The 18,191-nt window shown below is 40.4% G+C and overlaps 1 protein-coding gene across 2 annotated transcripts in view; it reads left to right on the plus strand.

Moving 5' to 3' along the window:
- Positions 1-18,191, plus strand: part of gas7a (growth arrest-specific 7a) — a 46,595-nt gene that overhangs the window by 16,850 nt on the left and 11,554 nt on the right. For both annotated transcript variants that reach the window (XM_042505724.1, XM_042505725.1), the window contains exons 6-10: positions 2,092-2,154; positions 9,298-9,387; positions 11,625-11,740; positions 15,102-15,176; positions 17,230-17,308. In XM_042505724.1, the coding sequence (XP_042361658.1) occupies positions 2,092-2,154; positions 9,298-9,387; positions 11,625-11,740; positions 15,102-15,176; positions 17,230-17,308 (423 nt within the window). The remainder of the gene's footprint in view (positions 1-2,091; positions 2,155-9,297; positions 9,388-11,624; positions 11,741-15,101; positions 15,177-17,229; positions 17,309-18,191) is intronic.

The raw sequence follows: 18,191 nt of genomic DNA on the forward strand, positions 1-18,191 counted from the left end.
ATTATTTGCCACAAGGATTTTTTCTAATCGAATTATTCGAGTTACTTGAGGAATTGTTTCAGCCCTACAATACTGTATTGATTCACATATTTTTTTATTATATGAATGAGGTAAATGGCCCCTTCCCTTCTTCCTAACCCTCTACATCCTTCCAACTCCCTTGCTTGGACAACACTCATCATCTAACTCTGCTTTCATTGTGATCTCAGCTACACACTTGTACCTTTATGTGCAGCCACAAAACTTTACTGATTCGTAACTGAGCTAACACAGTTTTGATTCTATCGTGGTGACAAAATATTTCCATAGGCAGACATATAAACACAAAAAACTCAAAACTGCCTCTGTGGAAGTTCCTACTACAATAGGTGTCTCCAGGACCACATTTCGCCATGACACAAACACACACAGAGACTTAAGAGGTTAAAACAATACCAGCCATCACCATGTTGTCATGTCTGGTAATAACTGACAGCTTCATCAGTTTGCCATCCACTGTCACAGTCTCTGTCCTCTTGTCCTGGGTGGCCTTAGTGCAAAAAAACATCAAATCCACACTGGATGCTTCCTCCCAACGCTTTCAGTTCACCGTCTGATACAATATAAAGCTGCCGCGCTCTGTCCTCTGAAAGCAGGGCCTCTCCCACAGCTCTGATGGACCCGGGCCAACATCGATTACATGCCAAATCACGTGACTAATTACGAGTCAGATGAGGGCATACCGTGTCATGATCACACAGGAGAGTATAGATGGACAGACAGGTGGTGCCATATGGACAGCTGAGATTTGGACTCTACTTCTCAGAGTTTTGTCAGCAGCAAAGGAGGCCAGCCAAGACAGTAGAAACTCACACTGGGAGTGCTGGGGGCCACCTTGGGGCGAAACCTTGACTGTGATGGTTAGAGCTGCCCGCCGCCGCCGCCATGTTCTGTTCAGCAAAGGTGAGAACGTGATTGTTGTGCTCCTTTGTGGCGTTTGTTCTGGCTGTGATGGCGTTGTTGGACCAGGCGGATGTTGTGAGAAGGTGTGAGCGCTGCGGTGATCACGTGTGCCGTCATAGTCGCTCCGCTCTGCGCACAGCTTGTGTTTGATGCCTCGGGTGAAGCGCTGTCATAGAGAGAGATGATAACGATGTACGCACATACTTACTGTAAACATGAGTGTCGCACTTGGCAGACAAATACACAAATATTTCAGTTGTTGTGTTTTACATTGACACACAGTTCCTGATTTTGCCTCCTTAGCTCACTTTTATAACCCCTTGGATCTTAAACACACATTTTTTCCATCACATAAACACACACCAAGAGGCTGCGTTTCATTGGCTGCCTGTTTTCCCTCCTGCTCTCTCTCTCCTCCCCTCTCTTTCAGTTTCCCTCCCAATCGTAATTAGTCTTTTAAAGATCATCATTCAGCCATTTCCATCAAACCAACCCCCACCGCCGCTGCCGCCACCACCACTGCTGCTCCCTCCGCTGCTCCCTCCTCCTACACTATCTGCCTCTCTGGGGAGGGAGGTGTGCCAGGGATCATGTAAATAAATCCCCCTCCTCTTCTTCCTCCTCTTCTTACTATTGCCTTTTTTTTCTTTTCTCCACAACCTCGCTCAAGCATCTCCATCCATGAGCTGCCTTGTGGTGTTTTTCTCTCTCCCTCTCTGCATGGGCATTGTTGGGTGAGAGGTGGAGGTGAGGTTTGATGGGGGTGGAGGGGACGGAGAGCCCCTCGCAGGCAGCATCCATCTCCTCACAGCCTTCAACCTTAAAACTCGTGTGACAGCAGCTTAACCGGAGGCTAGACTTCACCACGCCACCCTTAGAACCCCCCCTCCGCACCCCTAACGCTACCTTCCCATCGCTACCCCCCCTCCTCTCCCCCCCCCCCTTTTGCGACGCGACTCCTCTCCACTCACTCTGTAGCTTGTGAGACTGAAGGCAGCCTCGGTGCGTGGAGGGAAAGCGAGAGAGAGAGAGAGGAGAGAGTGAGGCTTTCCCAGAATAGAGAAGCAGGAGGAGGTGAGAGGGATGATGATGGAAGCCAGCTTTGACACTGAGGAGAGTTTTGACGATCCCTCCTGTCTCGCCCCGCAGCCCCCGGGCTCTGTTTCGCCGGCCAAGAGGCAGACCAAGGAGGTCAAGGAGACCAAGATCACAGTGAGTAACTTAAACCTTCTCCTATCCTTCTTCATCCTCCTCTGCTCTCTCCATCTTCATCCTCTGCATCTCCTCATGTTGCAGAAACACTTTTTACCATCTATCTGTTGACATCAAACTCATAATACATGATGGGTTCTGGTGGAGCAACATGGGGTTCCCTGAATATTGGAAGCCACGTTAGTGTGAATGAAAAAGCCATCCATGAGTCTTGTACTCATCTCTGACTGACTGGCCTCGATCCATAATATTGATTTAATGGCTGTCAGCAATAAATTAAGGCGCTCAAGACGCTGCAGAGTGTTTTTCCACCACACTATTTGCACCATATTGAAACAGTGAGTGAGCTGATCTGGTTGGTATTTTTAGAACCGCTTCTGTCTGACAGATAAAGAGTGTTTTTGTTGCTCAGTTTGATACTGCCCCCCCCCCATCCCCACCCACCTACCAATCCAAAGGTTTTCATTTTCAGCACCCATTAATCAGTGCTGTTGCTTTTGTCACCATGGACACTGGACTTGCTGCATTTCACGCAGGTCTGGTTGGGGTTTTTCACAATAGCCAGACTGACGGCTCCTGTGGCTGCAGCAGGTCAGCGAAGCCCACCAAGCGCAACATCAGACCCTTGCGAGACACAAAACCATCTCTGTCTGACAGTGTCTTTGTGTTAAGATGCTCAGACAGAAACTGTGGTTATGTAATCTGTTATAATGTTGACTGTGAGGTGGGGGGTGAGGCAGCAACCGTGTGGTGGTGATGGTGAAGACAGACAGAGATGGTTTTGTGTCTCGCAAGGGTCTGATGTTGCGCTTGGTGGGCTTCGCTGACCTGCTGCAGCCACAGGAGCCGTCAGTCTGGCTATTGTGAAAAACCCCAACCAGACCTGCGTGAAATGCAGCAAGTCCAGTTTCCATGGTGACAAAAGCAACAGCACTGATTAATGGGTGCTGAAATGGAAAACATTGGCATAGGAGGAGAGGAGGGACTGGGAGGGGGGAGCCATTCAGAGATTCACTGAAGACATACAGTTTAAAAAAAGATTCTCCCACTCTCTTTGCAGGGCCTTTTCTCGCTCACGGATCTATTGTTGACTCCTTGTTCATGAATCAAATTCTCATGTAGAGCTGAGGCATGAGAGCATTTTTCTGTCTTTTAAAAACAATTTCGTTTTTTGATGAGTTCCCAATAAACTGGATTGCAGAGAAGTGTTCATTTTTGAAACTACAGCTGGTAAATAGAAGAAAATATTCAGTGCACACTGCAGCGGTGTAAACAAAAATCATGCATGAATATGAAATATCTCTGCAGCAGCTGGTTAACCCTTTGAAACCTGTGCAAATTAGCTGGATTCCTTTTAAAAACAAGAGGCTTACCAAGAATTGTTAAAAAAAATAAAAAATAGAAAAAATTATTTAAATGTCAGTAGAAAATTACCTGAAAATAAGCAAAAAAAAAAGCGAATGACCTGAAAGAAGCAAAACAAAAATTACATTTGAGGTTATATATATATATATATATATATATATATATATATATACATACTCTTGTTTGCATTTTTTCCGGCTCTTTTGCTTGTTTTAGTTTTTTTCTGCTTTTTTTGTTTTAGTTTTATGTCTGTGAATATATAATTATAAGAATGATAAATTTAGGCTAATGGACATTCTTCTGTTATTTAAAGCTAATTGTTTTGATAATTTCCTGTCACCTCTTACCAATTTATTGCAATTTGAGGGACATTTCTTTTTAAGTTGTTCATGGCCATTTATTCCCATGTTTCCAAGAAAAATATAACCAGTTTGTTCAGGCTTTAAAGGTTTAAATGCTTGTGTCAGGCATCTGAACACAGCACACGAAAACCAATGTGGATCTGGGTTCCAGAGGGTCAAAATAAATATAAAACACAGGTGGTAACAACTGAAACTGTAGCAATGGGGCTGGATGACGTCACTCCACAAAGGTGTCTTTTTGTTCGCCACGGTGCACCTCGCATTACACAACCCTCCACAGTTGTCATGGAGACGCACACATCCATGACTGTTGGCAAAATGGACCCTCGCAGGACGCCGAGGCTTTAACACATCAGATAGCAGCAGGCACTGTAACCTTGTTTTCACCTTCAGAGAATGTGACCAATCAGAACAAATGCATTTGGATGTTTTTTCAGCTTATTAAACATTCAATCACGTGTGTGCAGTTTGACTTGTTGCTATGCTGCTTATGCTCTGGCGTCGGCACTCAGGGGAACAACAGCTCGTTAAGAGTGTCATCTGGCCTCGCTGACGGGGCTCAGAGGCGGCTTTTTTGATTGGTCATTGAAGAAGATAGAATAGAGGGAGAATAGAGAGATTTGTTTCGTTATGTGAAGATGTGTGTGTGTGTGTGTGTGTGTGTGTGTGTGTGTGTGTGTGTGTGGATATGGGGGGGTGGTCTTTTACAGCAAAAGTAATTTGTCGCTTAGCAACAGCAGCAGAGCATTCCACAGTCACATTTGTTGAAATATTCTGCTCGGAGATGGATGCTAGAGAGTTTGTTCAACAGCCAACCAATTTATTTTTTACATCTCTCGTGGGCCTTTTCTTCTTCCACTGTGTCATGTTTTTTTTTTTTTTAATGTTTTCAGCAAAGAAAATAAATAGATAAATGAGTATAAACATTAAAATGTGCAATGAAACAACCATAGCCTGTAGCCTGGATACAAAACCCTCGTGAGAGCAAATGTTTATGAATGCTGTGTGAGGACAAAATGTCCCTATTCAGTCAACAGATCTGCACTCTTATTTGTTGCTTGCAGCTTTGTTTTGTGCTAAACTGTAACATTCAAGGATACATATAAATACAGCCCGCTGAGACACCCCAACAGCTGAACTTGAGATCCCTCAGAAGGATTTATTACAGGCCGTGTAATAAAGACAATCTATATTAATATTTTATCCCCGAACCCCGGAGCACCTCACTAAGCAGCCATAAAGGGAAGGTAAGTTAGCCAGACAGGCTTCCTTTAGATAAATGGTCTCATTTTCTGCTGGATGTGAGAGGCAGATAAACAACAGTCATGATAGATGTGGAGCCAATGTAATGGAAAATCTGGTGCCCATGACAATCAGTATGATCTCTGAGGCAGAAAATGAACAAAGTGACTGGTCGGCACACGGAGTAAATCACACTGTTGTTCCTTTAGATCGTGAAGTGTTACTGTGAGTTAATGTGTCTCTTGCTTATGCATGTTTTCTGCCGTATGGGTATGCTCGTTTGGCAAGAAGCCATTCCTGTATTTCCTCTGGATTTTATACTGATTATATAACGGAGAAAGAGTATTACTCATCTGTTTTTGAAGTTGTTTATTGGAAGCTGTTCAGATCAAGTGCTGCGGTGGCAGTGCAGAGAATAAAGAGGTCAGAGCGGAGTGTTTATTGGTAGTTCAGCTTTTTCAAGTTCAGTATTTGTAAACCTGCAGAGTTTTATGCAAAACTACACTCAGCTCATCATCGTGAATCACACAGTGAGGCTGCAACAGCAACAAGAATCTCAGGGGCCAATGTTAAATGGATATTAGGTGTGTGTGTGTGTGTGTATGCGTGTATGCTTGTGCGTGTGCGTGTGTGAGTGTGTGAGAGAGAGAGAGAGAGAGAAAGTCGCAAAGCTTTAAGACGCCTGACTTTTTACCTTTTGATGATTGTGCATTCTCTGTATTTGCTATTAGATCCTCTTTGCTGCCACACGAAGTTAGCAGCGACCTTATTTGATTGTCCAGTCAATAGTGTAGTAGCTACATGACATCTGCTTACATACACATCTACCATCGACGTGGCGAGTGTGTCAAGGTCTTATTTTTGTGGCGAACATCATTGTGCATTACTACTCTTGTTATGTTTGGAGGCTGAAGTGCAGCACTTTATTTGCATAGGCTTGACTGAATTATGTAGGAATGACTGTCAATGACATGCAAGAGTTTGCAATGAGTCAAGTACAGCGCTGTCTATCTATATTATATTGATATCGTGACTGTATGTCGTCTTATTTCTTTCTTTTCCCCCCAATTTTGGATTTAAGTAAGTTTTTTAACTCTCCACCTGCAATTTTCATTCAGACTTGACTGAACTTGGTACATTCCATGTATGGACAATTGGGCTTAGCAATATATCAATATCATTTGATATTGTAATATGAAACTAGATGTCATTTTAGATTCTGGATATTGTGTTGCCTTTTCCGGGTTATTAAGGCTGCGTTACAGTAAAGTGCTGTACGTTTCTGAACTTACCAGACCTCCTTTTAGCTGTTCTATTATTTGCCTTCACCCAGGTAGTCATTATATCCAAATTACTAAGGGTTTTTTTTTTTTTTAAATCAAAACTCTTATTGTCTAAATATTTTTCAAAAGCACCAATAATCAACTCTAAATTATCATTACAATAGCAATATCGAGGTACATGGTAAAAATATTTAGATTTATGATCTTCCTCATATTTCCCAGCCCTAGAGTCAAGTTTGATTAACTGTTACTTGCAAGTCTCTCCTGTAGTGGAATTACCATCTTCTTATTAATACCCTTAATGTGATTTCACACCAGCAAATGGAGTCATGGAATACAATGCTTTTAAGTGTAAGTAATATTCATTCATTGTGCAAAATTAGAAAAATACCTCAACTAAGGATTGATGTTTTTTGTACATGTTTTGTCAATGAAAGAAATGGTTTGTGATGTTGGCAGAGATCAGCATGTTGGCTGATTCTGATAATTCATTTTAAAGCAAATATCTGTCAGTACTGATGATGTGCCAAAATTAGTGTGTATCCTTATTTTTGGTACTCTAAGATTTTTTTATGCTAATACTTTCTCACTATTTTGTGGCCTATCTTGCCCGTTGTTAGACAAAACAAAGCAAGATATTGTTTTCTTGTATTTCAAACTCAAAACACACCAAAAGGCTTCATTTGTAAATTAAAATCACTAAATTGAATGCCCCCTGACCCTCCTACCTGATTTTTAATTATTTTTTTTTTAGACACATTTTTCACTAGTCTTCAGTTTGTAGGTCTGTTAAGAGAATTATTACAAACTTTGCACCTCCACACGGCATTTTGCCTATTTCAGCTTTTTGTTTTGGTTCTCCAGCAACACATTGATTGGTTGAGTTCAATCACTTTTATCAAAAAAAGCTCTGTTTGCACCGTTCACTTCCTACCAAGCACCAAACAACCAACACACAAAGTGGGTGGCTGTAAAAGAGAGTAAATATTGATCAGATAAGGATGTAAATACAGAGACGATAGTGGGATGAATAATAATGTTGCTCCATGTCTGCTGGATGTAAATAGGCTACTGTAGCCAACTTGATAAGGCTATAACACTGTATGTCAATATTGTGTTTACAGCTTGATTTGCTGCTCTTAAAGTAGCTATAATGGCAATTTTTATAATCACAATTTATCAAATGACAATGACACAATGTGAAACAGGTCAATAGTGAGGGACCAGAAAACAATCATCCAAATCTGCAGCTCCCCTCTGCCAACTGAGCTTCATAGTGAGTTTCACCTCATTGTTTAGCTGCTCTGCCCACAACTTTACTGTTGTGGTTCACTCTCACTGCTCTAATAGTGTTGTTTTCAGAGAAAAAGTTCATAAAAGCCACCACCTGCTCAGCAGCAGACAGCAAAAAGACACAATTAGAGACTAGCTGGTGAACGTAGTGGAGCATTTAGCAGCTAAAGAGCCAGATATTTCCCTCAGGAGTTGGTGGAGACCAAAACAGAGCCAAAAGTGAGTGAACTTACATTTATCAGATACACACAAACATGACTCAAAATGAGTGATAATGTTGCTCTGTAACTGCTGGAAGTGTAAATAAATAACAGTTTGTTAAAAAGATTTAGTGTATGTATTAACTATATAAGTAGTCGGGTTGCAATGGTATGAGATTTTTACGGTGTGTCTTAGAAAGTTTTGCAGTTTTAAAGTATCACGGTTTTAGTCAGAATGACTCTTAAAGGAATAAAAATGAAAACCATGAGTTCTGGCCGAAACAATTTTTTTTTGTTTTTATTTATATGTAAAAAGTCTCCCTTTTGAAAATAACTCCACGGTGAGATTCTCTCTCCGGGTGTATTTTTATTTATTTATTTCATTTATTTATGATAATCGTCAACTTTTATATAACAATATACCCTAAAACCAGTATATTGCTGCAACGCTAATAAGGAGACATGTCATCATAATATTGGACCATACAGCTTAAATTTACGTAATGCAAGTAAGTTTGTGTCTCTTTTTGAAATTACTGCATATGGAAAAAAGTCCTCCACTACACCAATCCTGTCTCTCGCATCTTCAGCCTCTTGCTTCCCTTCAGTGTTCTTTTTAAAGCAATACACTCAACACAAGCTGGTAAATATAAACGCTCTGTGTGCATTTAACTTTCACCATGTTTTTTCAAACGATTCAAATTATTCCTGTCGCACCTTTTTTATTGTAAAGTTAAAAGAATGAAGCAGTTCATTTGAGCCAGCTGGTAAACGCTGCATGCTTTTCTTCAGTCTGTGTGACAGCAGTACAGCGGTGAGCTCATGCAGTAAACACTGTGACTCAGTGTGTTTTTGTATGTTTGTGGATGAAGCATCCTGTCTGGATGCCCATGTAGTTTGGAGCAGTGGTTGACATGGCACAGAGGGTATCTTGCAGTGCCAGGAGGGAGGGCTCACAGATGGTGAACATTACATAATTGCAGCCCCCAAGAGTAATTGAAGACGCTGTGGACCATGGAGTCTGTATTCAGGCTGAGTGCCGGGTGTGTTTATCTGCAAAACAACATATTCTCTAGTGTATTAAGTTTGTTTGTTCAAATTATAGTACAAAATGATCCTCTGTGGGGTTTTTGGAGTGGACAGAGTTGTCCCTCTCTACCCCTGAAGGCTCGTGGGTCACCTTCTGGATGGCCAACATTTGTATGTTTACTCACGTCTGACCTTTTTTTTTCTCCCATCTGCATGATCCAAATGAAACCATAAGCCTGATAAAATGCTCCTTTGAAATTATCTTTTTAACTCCACTCCACATGTCCTCTTCTGAGTTCTCACAGATTTCGTGACTCTTTTTGCACATTGCTGTAAATCATCTCTATATTTCTTCTCTGTTTGCGTCAGATCAACTGTGTGACTTTCCCTCTGCCTGGTGAAGGTCCGGAGCAACAGCTCCTAAAGCCAAATGAATGGAGCTACTGCGATTACTTCTGGGTGAGTTCTAAAATACATGAACTACAGTAGAAATATCTTTTGGAATACACAAACACAACAGTATGAGATTTTCACAGTATGATAATTGTCTCAGAAAATATTGTGGTTTCATTTTATCCTGATATTACAGAATCATCATTAATATTACCATCTACAGTGACCCTAAAATGAATGTAAACAAGCGTTTTTTGTTTTGTTTGTTTGTTTTTGTGGTTGAACAAATGTTATTTTACTGTAATGGAAACTTAAAACCTTAAATTTTCATGGAAAAGGTTTTTTTCATAATAGCTAAAATAAAGGTGAGATTATCCGTTATGATAACGCTGCAACCCTAATTGATGATGATGAGTGCCAACCTCATATAGAGGCCTGATAAAACCAGTAAGAACAGGGTGTAGAGTCACTGTCCTCTGAAAACCAAGTTAATATGAAATCATCTCCATTTTACATTTTACTTACTTACATTCCACCGTTTGTCAGTATCCACAGAAGTGAAAACCAATCAGTGTTGGGTAACATTTGTTTGGGTAATATTTGTTTTAAAAGTTACATTACAAGATTACCACCAATATAAAGTAAGTTGTCATGTAACAGCATTATCTACCAAAAAAAAGTGTCTCTTTAGAGCACTTTTGCGTTACCAGAAGTAAACACCCCTTTGTGATCGATTGCACATGTTGGTTATATTGTCTTAAGAGCACGGGACTCTACTATTATTTGCATCGCATTTACATTTCATCGTGACATTCTGTCTTGTACACCAGCAAATTCAATGTGAATACCTCACAGACATGAAGGCTGTCCTCCCTGCCGTCTCACTCGCTGACACACCTGCAGCATTTGATACCCTCCACTACACTAATACAAAGATACCCACCAAGCTTTAGCAATGGGTGCATACACAAAAGAAACTGTAATGCATGGGAGATCTTTGTTGTTGTTATTACTTCAGTTGCAAAACTAAAGCGTTTCATTACTTGTTACAGTCTGAGTTGAGTGCTATTTTGTAACACAATAAGCTCAACCGATATCAACAATTTGCAAGATGCCGCAGTGCAGAAATGCCTAATATATGTTGGAGCTACTTCAGAAACTAAAACAGAGAGCACTGACAAGTGAATTTTTCAGTTCCCTGCTTAGCGCGTATCGGTCAATTAAAATAAAAAGTAAAGACAAATTTAAGGGTGACCTAGCAAAAATGTTCAATTTAAAGATTTAATTATTGATTTTGCTATCAGCCTCAGAGATCCAGCTGAAACTGTCATGTTGCTATGCCTCAACTTGACCTTGTAGCACCCAAATCATTTTTAACCGAGCTGTAAGGCAATATTTCCAAATAAGGAATCAAAGACGTTCTGGTTTTCTCCGTTATCAGGCACTTTGTATGTGTTTGGGCCAACGACACACCCAGCTGAGAGGCTCCAGAAGGTTCTTGTCAACACTTATCAACCCTGTCAACCTTTTCAAGTAAATCTTTGCTCGTAAATGTATAGTGCAGTGAAAAGCGTCTCATGCTTACATCAATTGATGCAACTAAAAATGGCTGTTTGAATATAAAGCAAATAGATCCGTTCTCCTTCTCGTTTAACAAAAGGTACGATGGGCTTTCATTGTCCAAGGACTACAAGTGAAGACTGATTGCTCAGCTTCTCTATAAACACAGTGATCATCCAGCTTCAGATGTCTCCCCAGTGGCCGCTGTAATTTTCAGTTTCCATACATTTCCATCCTAAATGAGATTTGTATTGAAAAACCCTTCAGCCTGCGTAATTGACTGAAATCCGATGCCTGTTTCCTCCTCCATTATTGCTGTTTGGCTCCTTGTTTGCAGCCTGTCATGTTATTGCTGCCCGTGATGTTTTGTGCATCCACTGACCTGCTGCTCAGACCTGCTGTGTGAAATAAATCTGACACCTCTGTTCAACATCAGGCCTGTCGCAAACAAGACAAAGTGCTGCACATCCTCGCACCCTCCGAAACACACACATACTACACATCCACGCAGGAGTGATTGACGCACACACACCAACGCATGTCCTCCTTGACATACAAGTGTGAGTCACACATTCAGAGCTCATTCTCACAAACCCCTACACACTCTCAAACATAAACAACAAAGAGGTGTTACTGGACGCTTTGTCCGTGAACTCGCTGTAGCAGCTGTAGCTGTAGCTGTGCTTGTTTATTGCTAAACTGCTGTTTTTGAATGATGCTCTCCTTCTTCTCCTCCCTCTCAGACCGACAAAAAAGACCCCCAGGGGACCACCTCAGTGGCGGGCTTCGAGGTCCTTCTGCAGAAGCAGCTGAAGGGCAAACAGATGCAGAAAGAAATGGCTGAATTCATCCACGAGAGGTAACAGCTTCGTTTCACATCATACTGTTATAATAACAAAACGGAGAGCGCAGTTTTGTTGACAGCAGCTTTAATTAATTAATAAATCAGAGTGTCAGACACAGAGTCTCTGGAGGCAGAAATATTTCCATTGGAGGAGCCAGAGAAGCTTTTATTAGGTCACATGTACACGGGTATTTTTGGAAATGGGGTTTTTCCTCCTCCCTTCTCAAAAATATCTGTCCACACAGTTATAAAAGATCTCTTTTCAAATAAAAATGCAAAAAAATTCAATTGAAGCACTGTCAACAGCATTCCAAGCCATCAGGCAGTGATAAAACCCTGAAACATGTTTCATGCTTCTTGCCACTTCGGCACGATGCAGACAGCAAAATTTCGCAAGTGCGCATGGAGCCACTGTGAGCGGTCGGTGTACAGAGGGTCTGAACCCCAAGCTGCACACCTCCAAGACTTTATAACAATGCAGAAAGGGTCACATAGACTGTGTTGCAGTGATTGGCCTGCCAAGCTTCAGGACCCGGAGGTGCATTTTCACTGATTTCAAGTTTCACTGTGCTTTGAAAATAGAAAAAAAAACCACTGACAGCTTTGACCGCAGTCGGTATGAACCACTAGAAGATTGCAGGGGACCGTGTGCACTGTGTTCAGTAATGAGATGCATGAAACACACATCCTCCTCATAAAGCCATGTTGACCAATCAGAAACCTGAAGAACAGCTGTTACCGGTGGCTGCAGTGGCACTTAGTAGCACGTTCTGACAACTCTGTTCCTGAGTATAGTTGAAGAGTAACTGTACGTGCTTGTGTAGACATGTAAAAAAGTCCTTTTAGCAGGTTAGAGCCAGCGCTATATTGGTTCTGTCCGCCATTGTATGAATGCCTCATTTGTAACGTTGCACAAAGGAGATAACAGTGCACACTGATGTCACAAACTAAAACTCTTTCCCAGACTACACATAAACTCTGAATACAGAGTTTCTGAAAATCTTCATCCTGGGCTTATTTTTTTCAAAAGATCCACTTTCAGTTACCTGAAACACAGTCTGCATTTGGACAAAAGGCCAAAACGCTTTGAAAAAAACTACATTTTGAAAATACCTGTCTACATATGGGCTAGGCTTTCGCGTAGAAGTTGGTTACATTAAACAAGCTCAGCTATTATAAAAAAGTTTAACCTCAGAAATTCAGTGAGCCAATACATTTGTCAGTGACCTTCGCTTATAATATAAGTCTGGTGATATTCTCTGTTTCTCTTAAACACGTTTTTTTTTTCTTTTGTGGATTTATATTTTGTATGAGACGAACCGACACATTGTTCTTTTGATCTTTTGTTGCAATTTACTAACGGTAACAAAATCTGTAGCCTCTTTCTTTTTTAATGGATTTGCGTTGTGTTTAGTCAATTCTAATAAATATTCAGCACAGCTACATTGTTCATCATGGTCAGAAAAATCCATTAATGCACCTTCTTAGTGTGCAATAGAGCTGTCAGAGTTTTATCTCTGTGTTATCACTATCAGTGTTTTTTTGTCCTTGGGGTGGCAGAATAGGAACTTACAGATACTTTTGGCTTCATTCATTTTCTGGGGGAAATTGAATGTTGCATGAATCAAGAAACACTGCAGGCCATTATAGTAATAACACTTAACATGTTATCTTTTCAGATATTTAGCTACCCAAAAATCTGTCAAGTAAATTTTATTTATTTGTTTGGATCCCTATTAGCGACTTCCATGGTAGCAGTGACTCTTCCTGGGATCCACACAAGTAAACATTAAAAATAAATATAACAAAACAAAGGTATACTTTAAAATCCAAGGCAAACAGGAACTAAGGACAACAAGAAAACAGGAACACTACAAAACAACAATAATCAGCAAAACAAAATACAATACATGTTAACAGAACATGTTGAGATGGGCAGGTGTTCTGTGCCATCAGGTATTTCTTCAAACTTGTTTTAAAAAACGCTGTATTTATTACATGTGTAATGCCAGATGACAAACTATTCCATGATTTCATTCCTCTGAACAGAACAGTACGTTGCATTGCATATGTTGCAGGAAGTGAAAACAACCTCTTGATGCCTAATTTTGATATAATTATTATTGGTCAGAAAATGGTATTACTGATTTTACAAAAGTTAAGTATCTGTATATTTTCTACACAGATACATATCACATTTTAAACACATAAACCACAAAGGTTCAGACTTACAAAATGTATGAAAATGTTTATTTAGGACCAAAAAAAACTAAAATCCAAGTGGCACTTTTTGATAGATTTTAACAAGACATTTTTCTGCCTCTACATGGCCGTGCATCCTGTAACAAGACCATGAAAATGATAATTGAACCATTTTTATTAAGACATAACAACACCCAAATATTGTGTATATAGTCATGTATGAACATGATGAAAAACATTTTTATTGTGCTGTACAAACATGAAATGATCTTAAAGTTGAATTTATAAAGGGTCTGTAGGGTTCCAAGCTCTTAGCTTACAGCTGAGAGTTGAATTGAAGTCTTGCACTCAGTAATTAAAGGGGCTTTATCTTAACTGAGCATACAAGAAATGCATAGATCACATAGATCCCACTGAGTCTGAAACAGGATGTCAAAAAAACAACGTGAATAAATAGGTTTGGTTAAAACTTTTACATCCGATCTCACGCCTCTCTATATAATTAGCTCAACCGAACTGCACAATAGCTCTATTCACATCTTGGTCCGAGTCGTGGGAAGCTAATGAGGATTTTTTTTTCTGAATAAACTTTGCTTCAAGAGGCCATCGGTTCCAGAAATCCTCCAGTCAGATTTCTACACAGCGATGACCTTTCCGTGTTTCGCAGTGTCGCTCGGCACCGCTGAGTATCCGAACATTAAGTCAAAGAACGCGCATTGTGACCTTCTTTAGGTGGCAGATTTACTCAGGTGTGGATGGTAGATGTGAGAGCGGTGCAGGAAGTGAATGTCACAAAGGGCACAAACATGGCTACTCTGGCTGAATGGCCCTTGGGGCAAATATGAGCACATCTCATTTCCATCTCCATTTGAGAGATGGAAATGAGATGTGCTCATATTTGCCCCGAGGGCCATTCAGAACAGCTCTGAAAATGTGCTGTTCTGTACAATACTGCTGGAGAGTTTCTCAGAGGTACAATGAGATTATTGATGCACCCGGGTCAAGGCTGGATTTCAGGCTTTGCACCAAATTGTAGTCGAAGTTTCTGTCGTTGTGCTGCAGCGCACCCCCGAAATGATCTGTTTAAGTATTTTGAACACCTCACCAAAGCAGTTTCTGTCCTCCCTTGAGCCAGGCTGCTCGGGTTTTTACATCTTGGTTCTTTGCGTTTCAGGATAAAGATTGAAGAAGAATATGCCAAGAACCTCTCCAAGCTGTCTCTGAGCCCCCTGGCAGCACAGGAAGAAGGGTGAGTGCAGAGTAAACAGACGCTGTGTGCAGCTTGAAAGCTTCCTCTGAACAACAGTGTATAGGTTTAGTAATTACAGAACTGTGTCTATAAATAGCATTTTTTAAAATAGACTTATTCCCACACTACTTTGTGTGTTCATGCACCGTGTTACTATCATCAAAGAGTGCTTGTTTTGTCTGTCAGTAAGATCACACTGAAATCTCTGAGCAGATCTCAAGATCACTAGACAGAAAAAGCTTGGCTTGAGAAACAGAGGATCTTGGTTTCCTTCCAGCTTCGGAAATTCCAGTATTACCAAGTATATTTGTTTGGACCATAAATATTAATCTAATGGAGACACAAGCTGGAGTTCAGACATCAAGTTTGCAGGGTCAGACAGTTAGAAATTGTGTAAACAAGCTAACATATAAATGAAATTTTATCTGAGGGAGGAAATGAAGGCGAACAGTAAATTACAACCCGAACAGTGCGTTGTAAACATCCATCACAGTTTACAGCCTGACTACTAATCCAGCAAAACTGCCAGCTTGTTTACAACTTGATTGTCTGGCCGCTCATGTTTGTTTGAGAAGTCAACAATTATGTTGGTGACAACAATGATAAATTATTGTTCAAATATTATTCAATATTCAAGTAGTTCAAATATTTATCAAGTGAAAGTACTAAATTGGTATGCTTTTTAAATTCACATACATATACTGCATATAATTGGATTTTTGATACATTACTGTGTAAGAAACTTTTTATCAATCTCAAGTTTAAAGTTTGCTTATACACTGTCTTTCAGTCTTTTGGTTTAGACTGTAAAGTCTAAAAAGTACTATATTTCCCAGTAAAATGCAAAGGATTAAAAACATAAAGTGACAGTAAATTGAAATGCAAGTAGCTAAACTTGTACCTAAACTTGTACTTGTACCATTAAATGGATTAAAATAACCCATAGAAACAATGGCTATACTTGTTATACTTTTGTGTAAGATTACAGTTAGTTTGTCCATTGTAGCCACGTACAATGGTTTGTACAATATCCTACAAATTTATGACCCACAAATGACATTACATACTTACAAGTCATGTATACATCATAAAGGTGCATAAGTTAGGTGTAGGAAAAGAAACATGATGACATACCTTAAAATGACTCAGAGTCCACATGTTTCTGTATTGCGCTCTCCGTGGAAAAGTGCCACGTTTTGTGACTCATCCATCACCCCAAACTTGTCACATGATCGCAGCCTTTCAGAATACATGGGGTATACAAAAATTCAGTGATGGTCAAAGAGAACTGGATACAGCTTTTGAGTCAGGGTCCTATTGAAGTTGCTCAATGGCACATGATGAAAAAGAGTTCGACATTTCGGGTGTAAAATTACCTAAAACAATCCTTCACAACATTGGGCTCGTAGCTCAAGCACACTACAGACGTCATGGCTAATTTCTGCCAGCTGAGCCGGCAACTTTAGTTTTAGCCTTTAGCCAAATTAGATAGGGTTCAAATAATTTTATCATGTGCCTTTTCAAGACTTTGTAAATGTTATTGGACTGAACGGGTTGCATTCTAATAGTAAAATGAGTCGCTTTGCCAGGATTTTGACACAGACATCTCTTTACCTATGTAACGCCACAAATAAAAGTCTTTATGGGCCGAATGGCATCATGTGATGGACCCAGCAGATGTAGTTACACAGTTTGGCCACTATGTCAAATGAGCTTCAGAGTCTGGTGCACTTTTTGGGAGCCTGATTGTCTGTTCTTCCATAAGCTGGAGTAGTTAGCATGTCCGGCTAACTAGCTACATACAGCAGTAACTAAGCATTACCTCCAAGAGTTAGCATTTCAGCATAAACGAACCATGTTATTTTGTGGAGTTACAGATTACACTCCCCTGGTCATGATGACTAGCTCCTCCACTTAGTGGTATTTTCCTACGTTCTGAACGTAGTTAACATTTTTAGCTTGGGAGAATTGTTCAGTGTTTGTGAGTGCTTTCTCTAGTGACCTCACAAAGGTGATTCAGTGTACGATTTATCTGACATCAGTGTTTTTTCAGGACTCTCGGAGAAGCCTGGACTCAACTCAAGAAGAGTCTTCATGATGAGGCTGAAGTTCATCTGAAGTTCTCCAACAAGGTAACATCTGCTGAGGACACTGTTGAAAATGACTGCATTTATGGTGATATCTCATGTGGATTTGAAAACCATTGATTCATTTATTGAAACATATACGAGTCTGCAATGATTTTGATAATGGATTAACCATGTCAGTCATTTTTAAAGTAAAAATTAATCCGAAATTTTAGATTTTAGATTCTTAAATTGCTGCTTTTCTCTGTCACACGTTCTCTGGCTTTTCCATTACTGGTCAAATAAAGAAATAATAATAAAAAGTAACAGATTGACATTTATAGCTTTCTTTAAATTCCAGACATTTTAGAGGCTACTCTCATCCTTGTGTGGATGCTTTTGTTGTGCAGTTTTCTGGCCCTTCAGGTCAAGTGTGTAATGTTCTCAATCAACTGAAGTAATGGATACTTGATCTGACCACATCCTGAGGTGACGGGGCATGTTTACCTCAACCTTGTCAGCGCTGACCAAAGAAAATGACCTGTCCGCGGTCCGATTACCAGCGATGCAGAAACGGCACACTGGCCTCAGACGCAGCCTTAAATAATGCGCAGGCTGCCTCTGAGCTCTTTCATAGCCCTCTGTTGTCTAATTAATTAGTTTCGTGTTCTGACGAGCCCCCACCCAGGGCCATGCAGCCTCCTCTCTGCTCCACCAGAGCTCCGATGCTCCGTGCTTCATTATGAGACGGGTGAGGAGAAAGTAATGCACGGTCAGGCAGGGAATGAGAAGTCTTATCAAGCCTGCAGAAGCACTGGCTCGTTTTCTAATAAGCTAAATTTCTTCTATATCTTCCAGCTTCGGCATCTGGAATAGATTAGTACTCTGTGTGGAGAGCCGACACTGCTGACAAGCACTTTGCAGTTTATTAAAGTGTCGGAAAATATTA

The sequence above is a fragment of the Plectropomus leopardus genome, chromosome 17 (assembly GCF_008729295.1).
Source record: "Plectropomus leopardus isolate mb chromosome 17, YSFRI_Pleo_2.0, whole genome shotgun sequence".
Classification (NCBI taxonomy): domain Eukaryota; kingdom Metazoa; phylum Chordata; class Actinopteri; order Perciformes; family Serranidae; genus Plectropomus; species Plectropomus leopardus.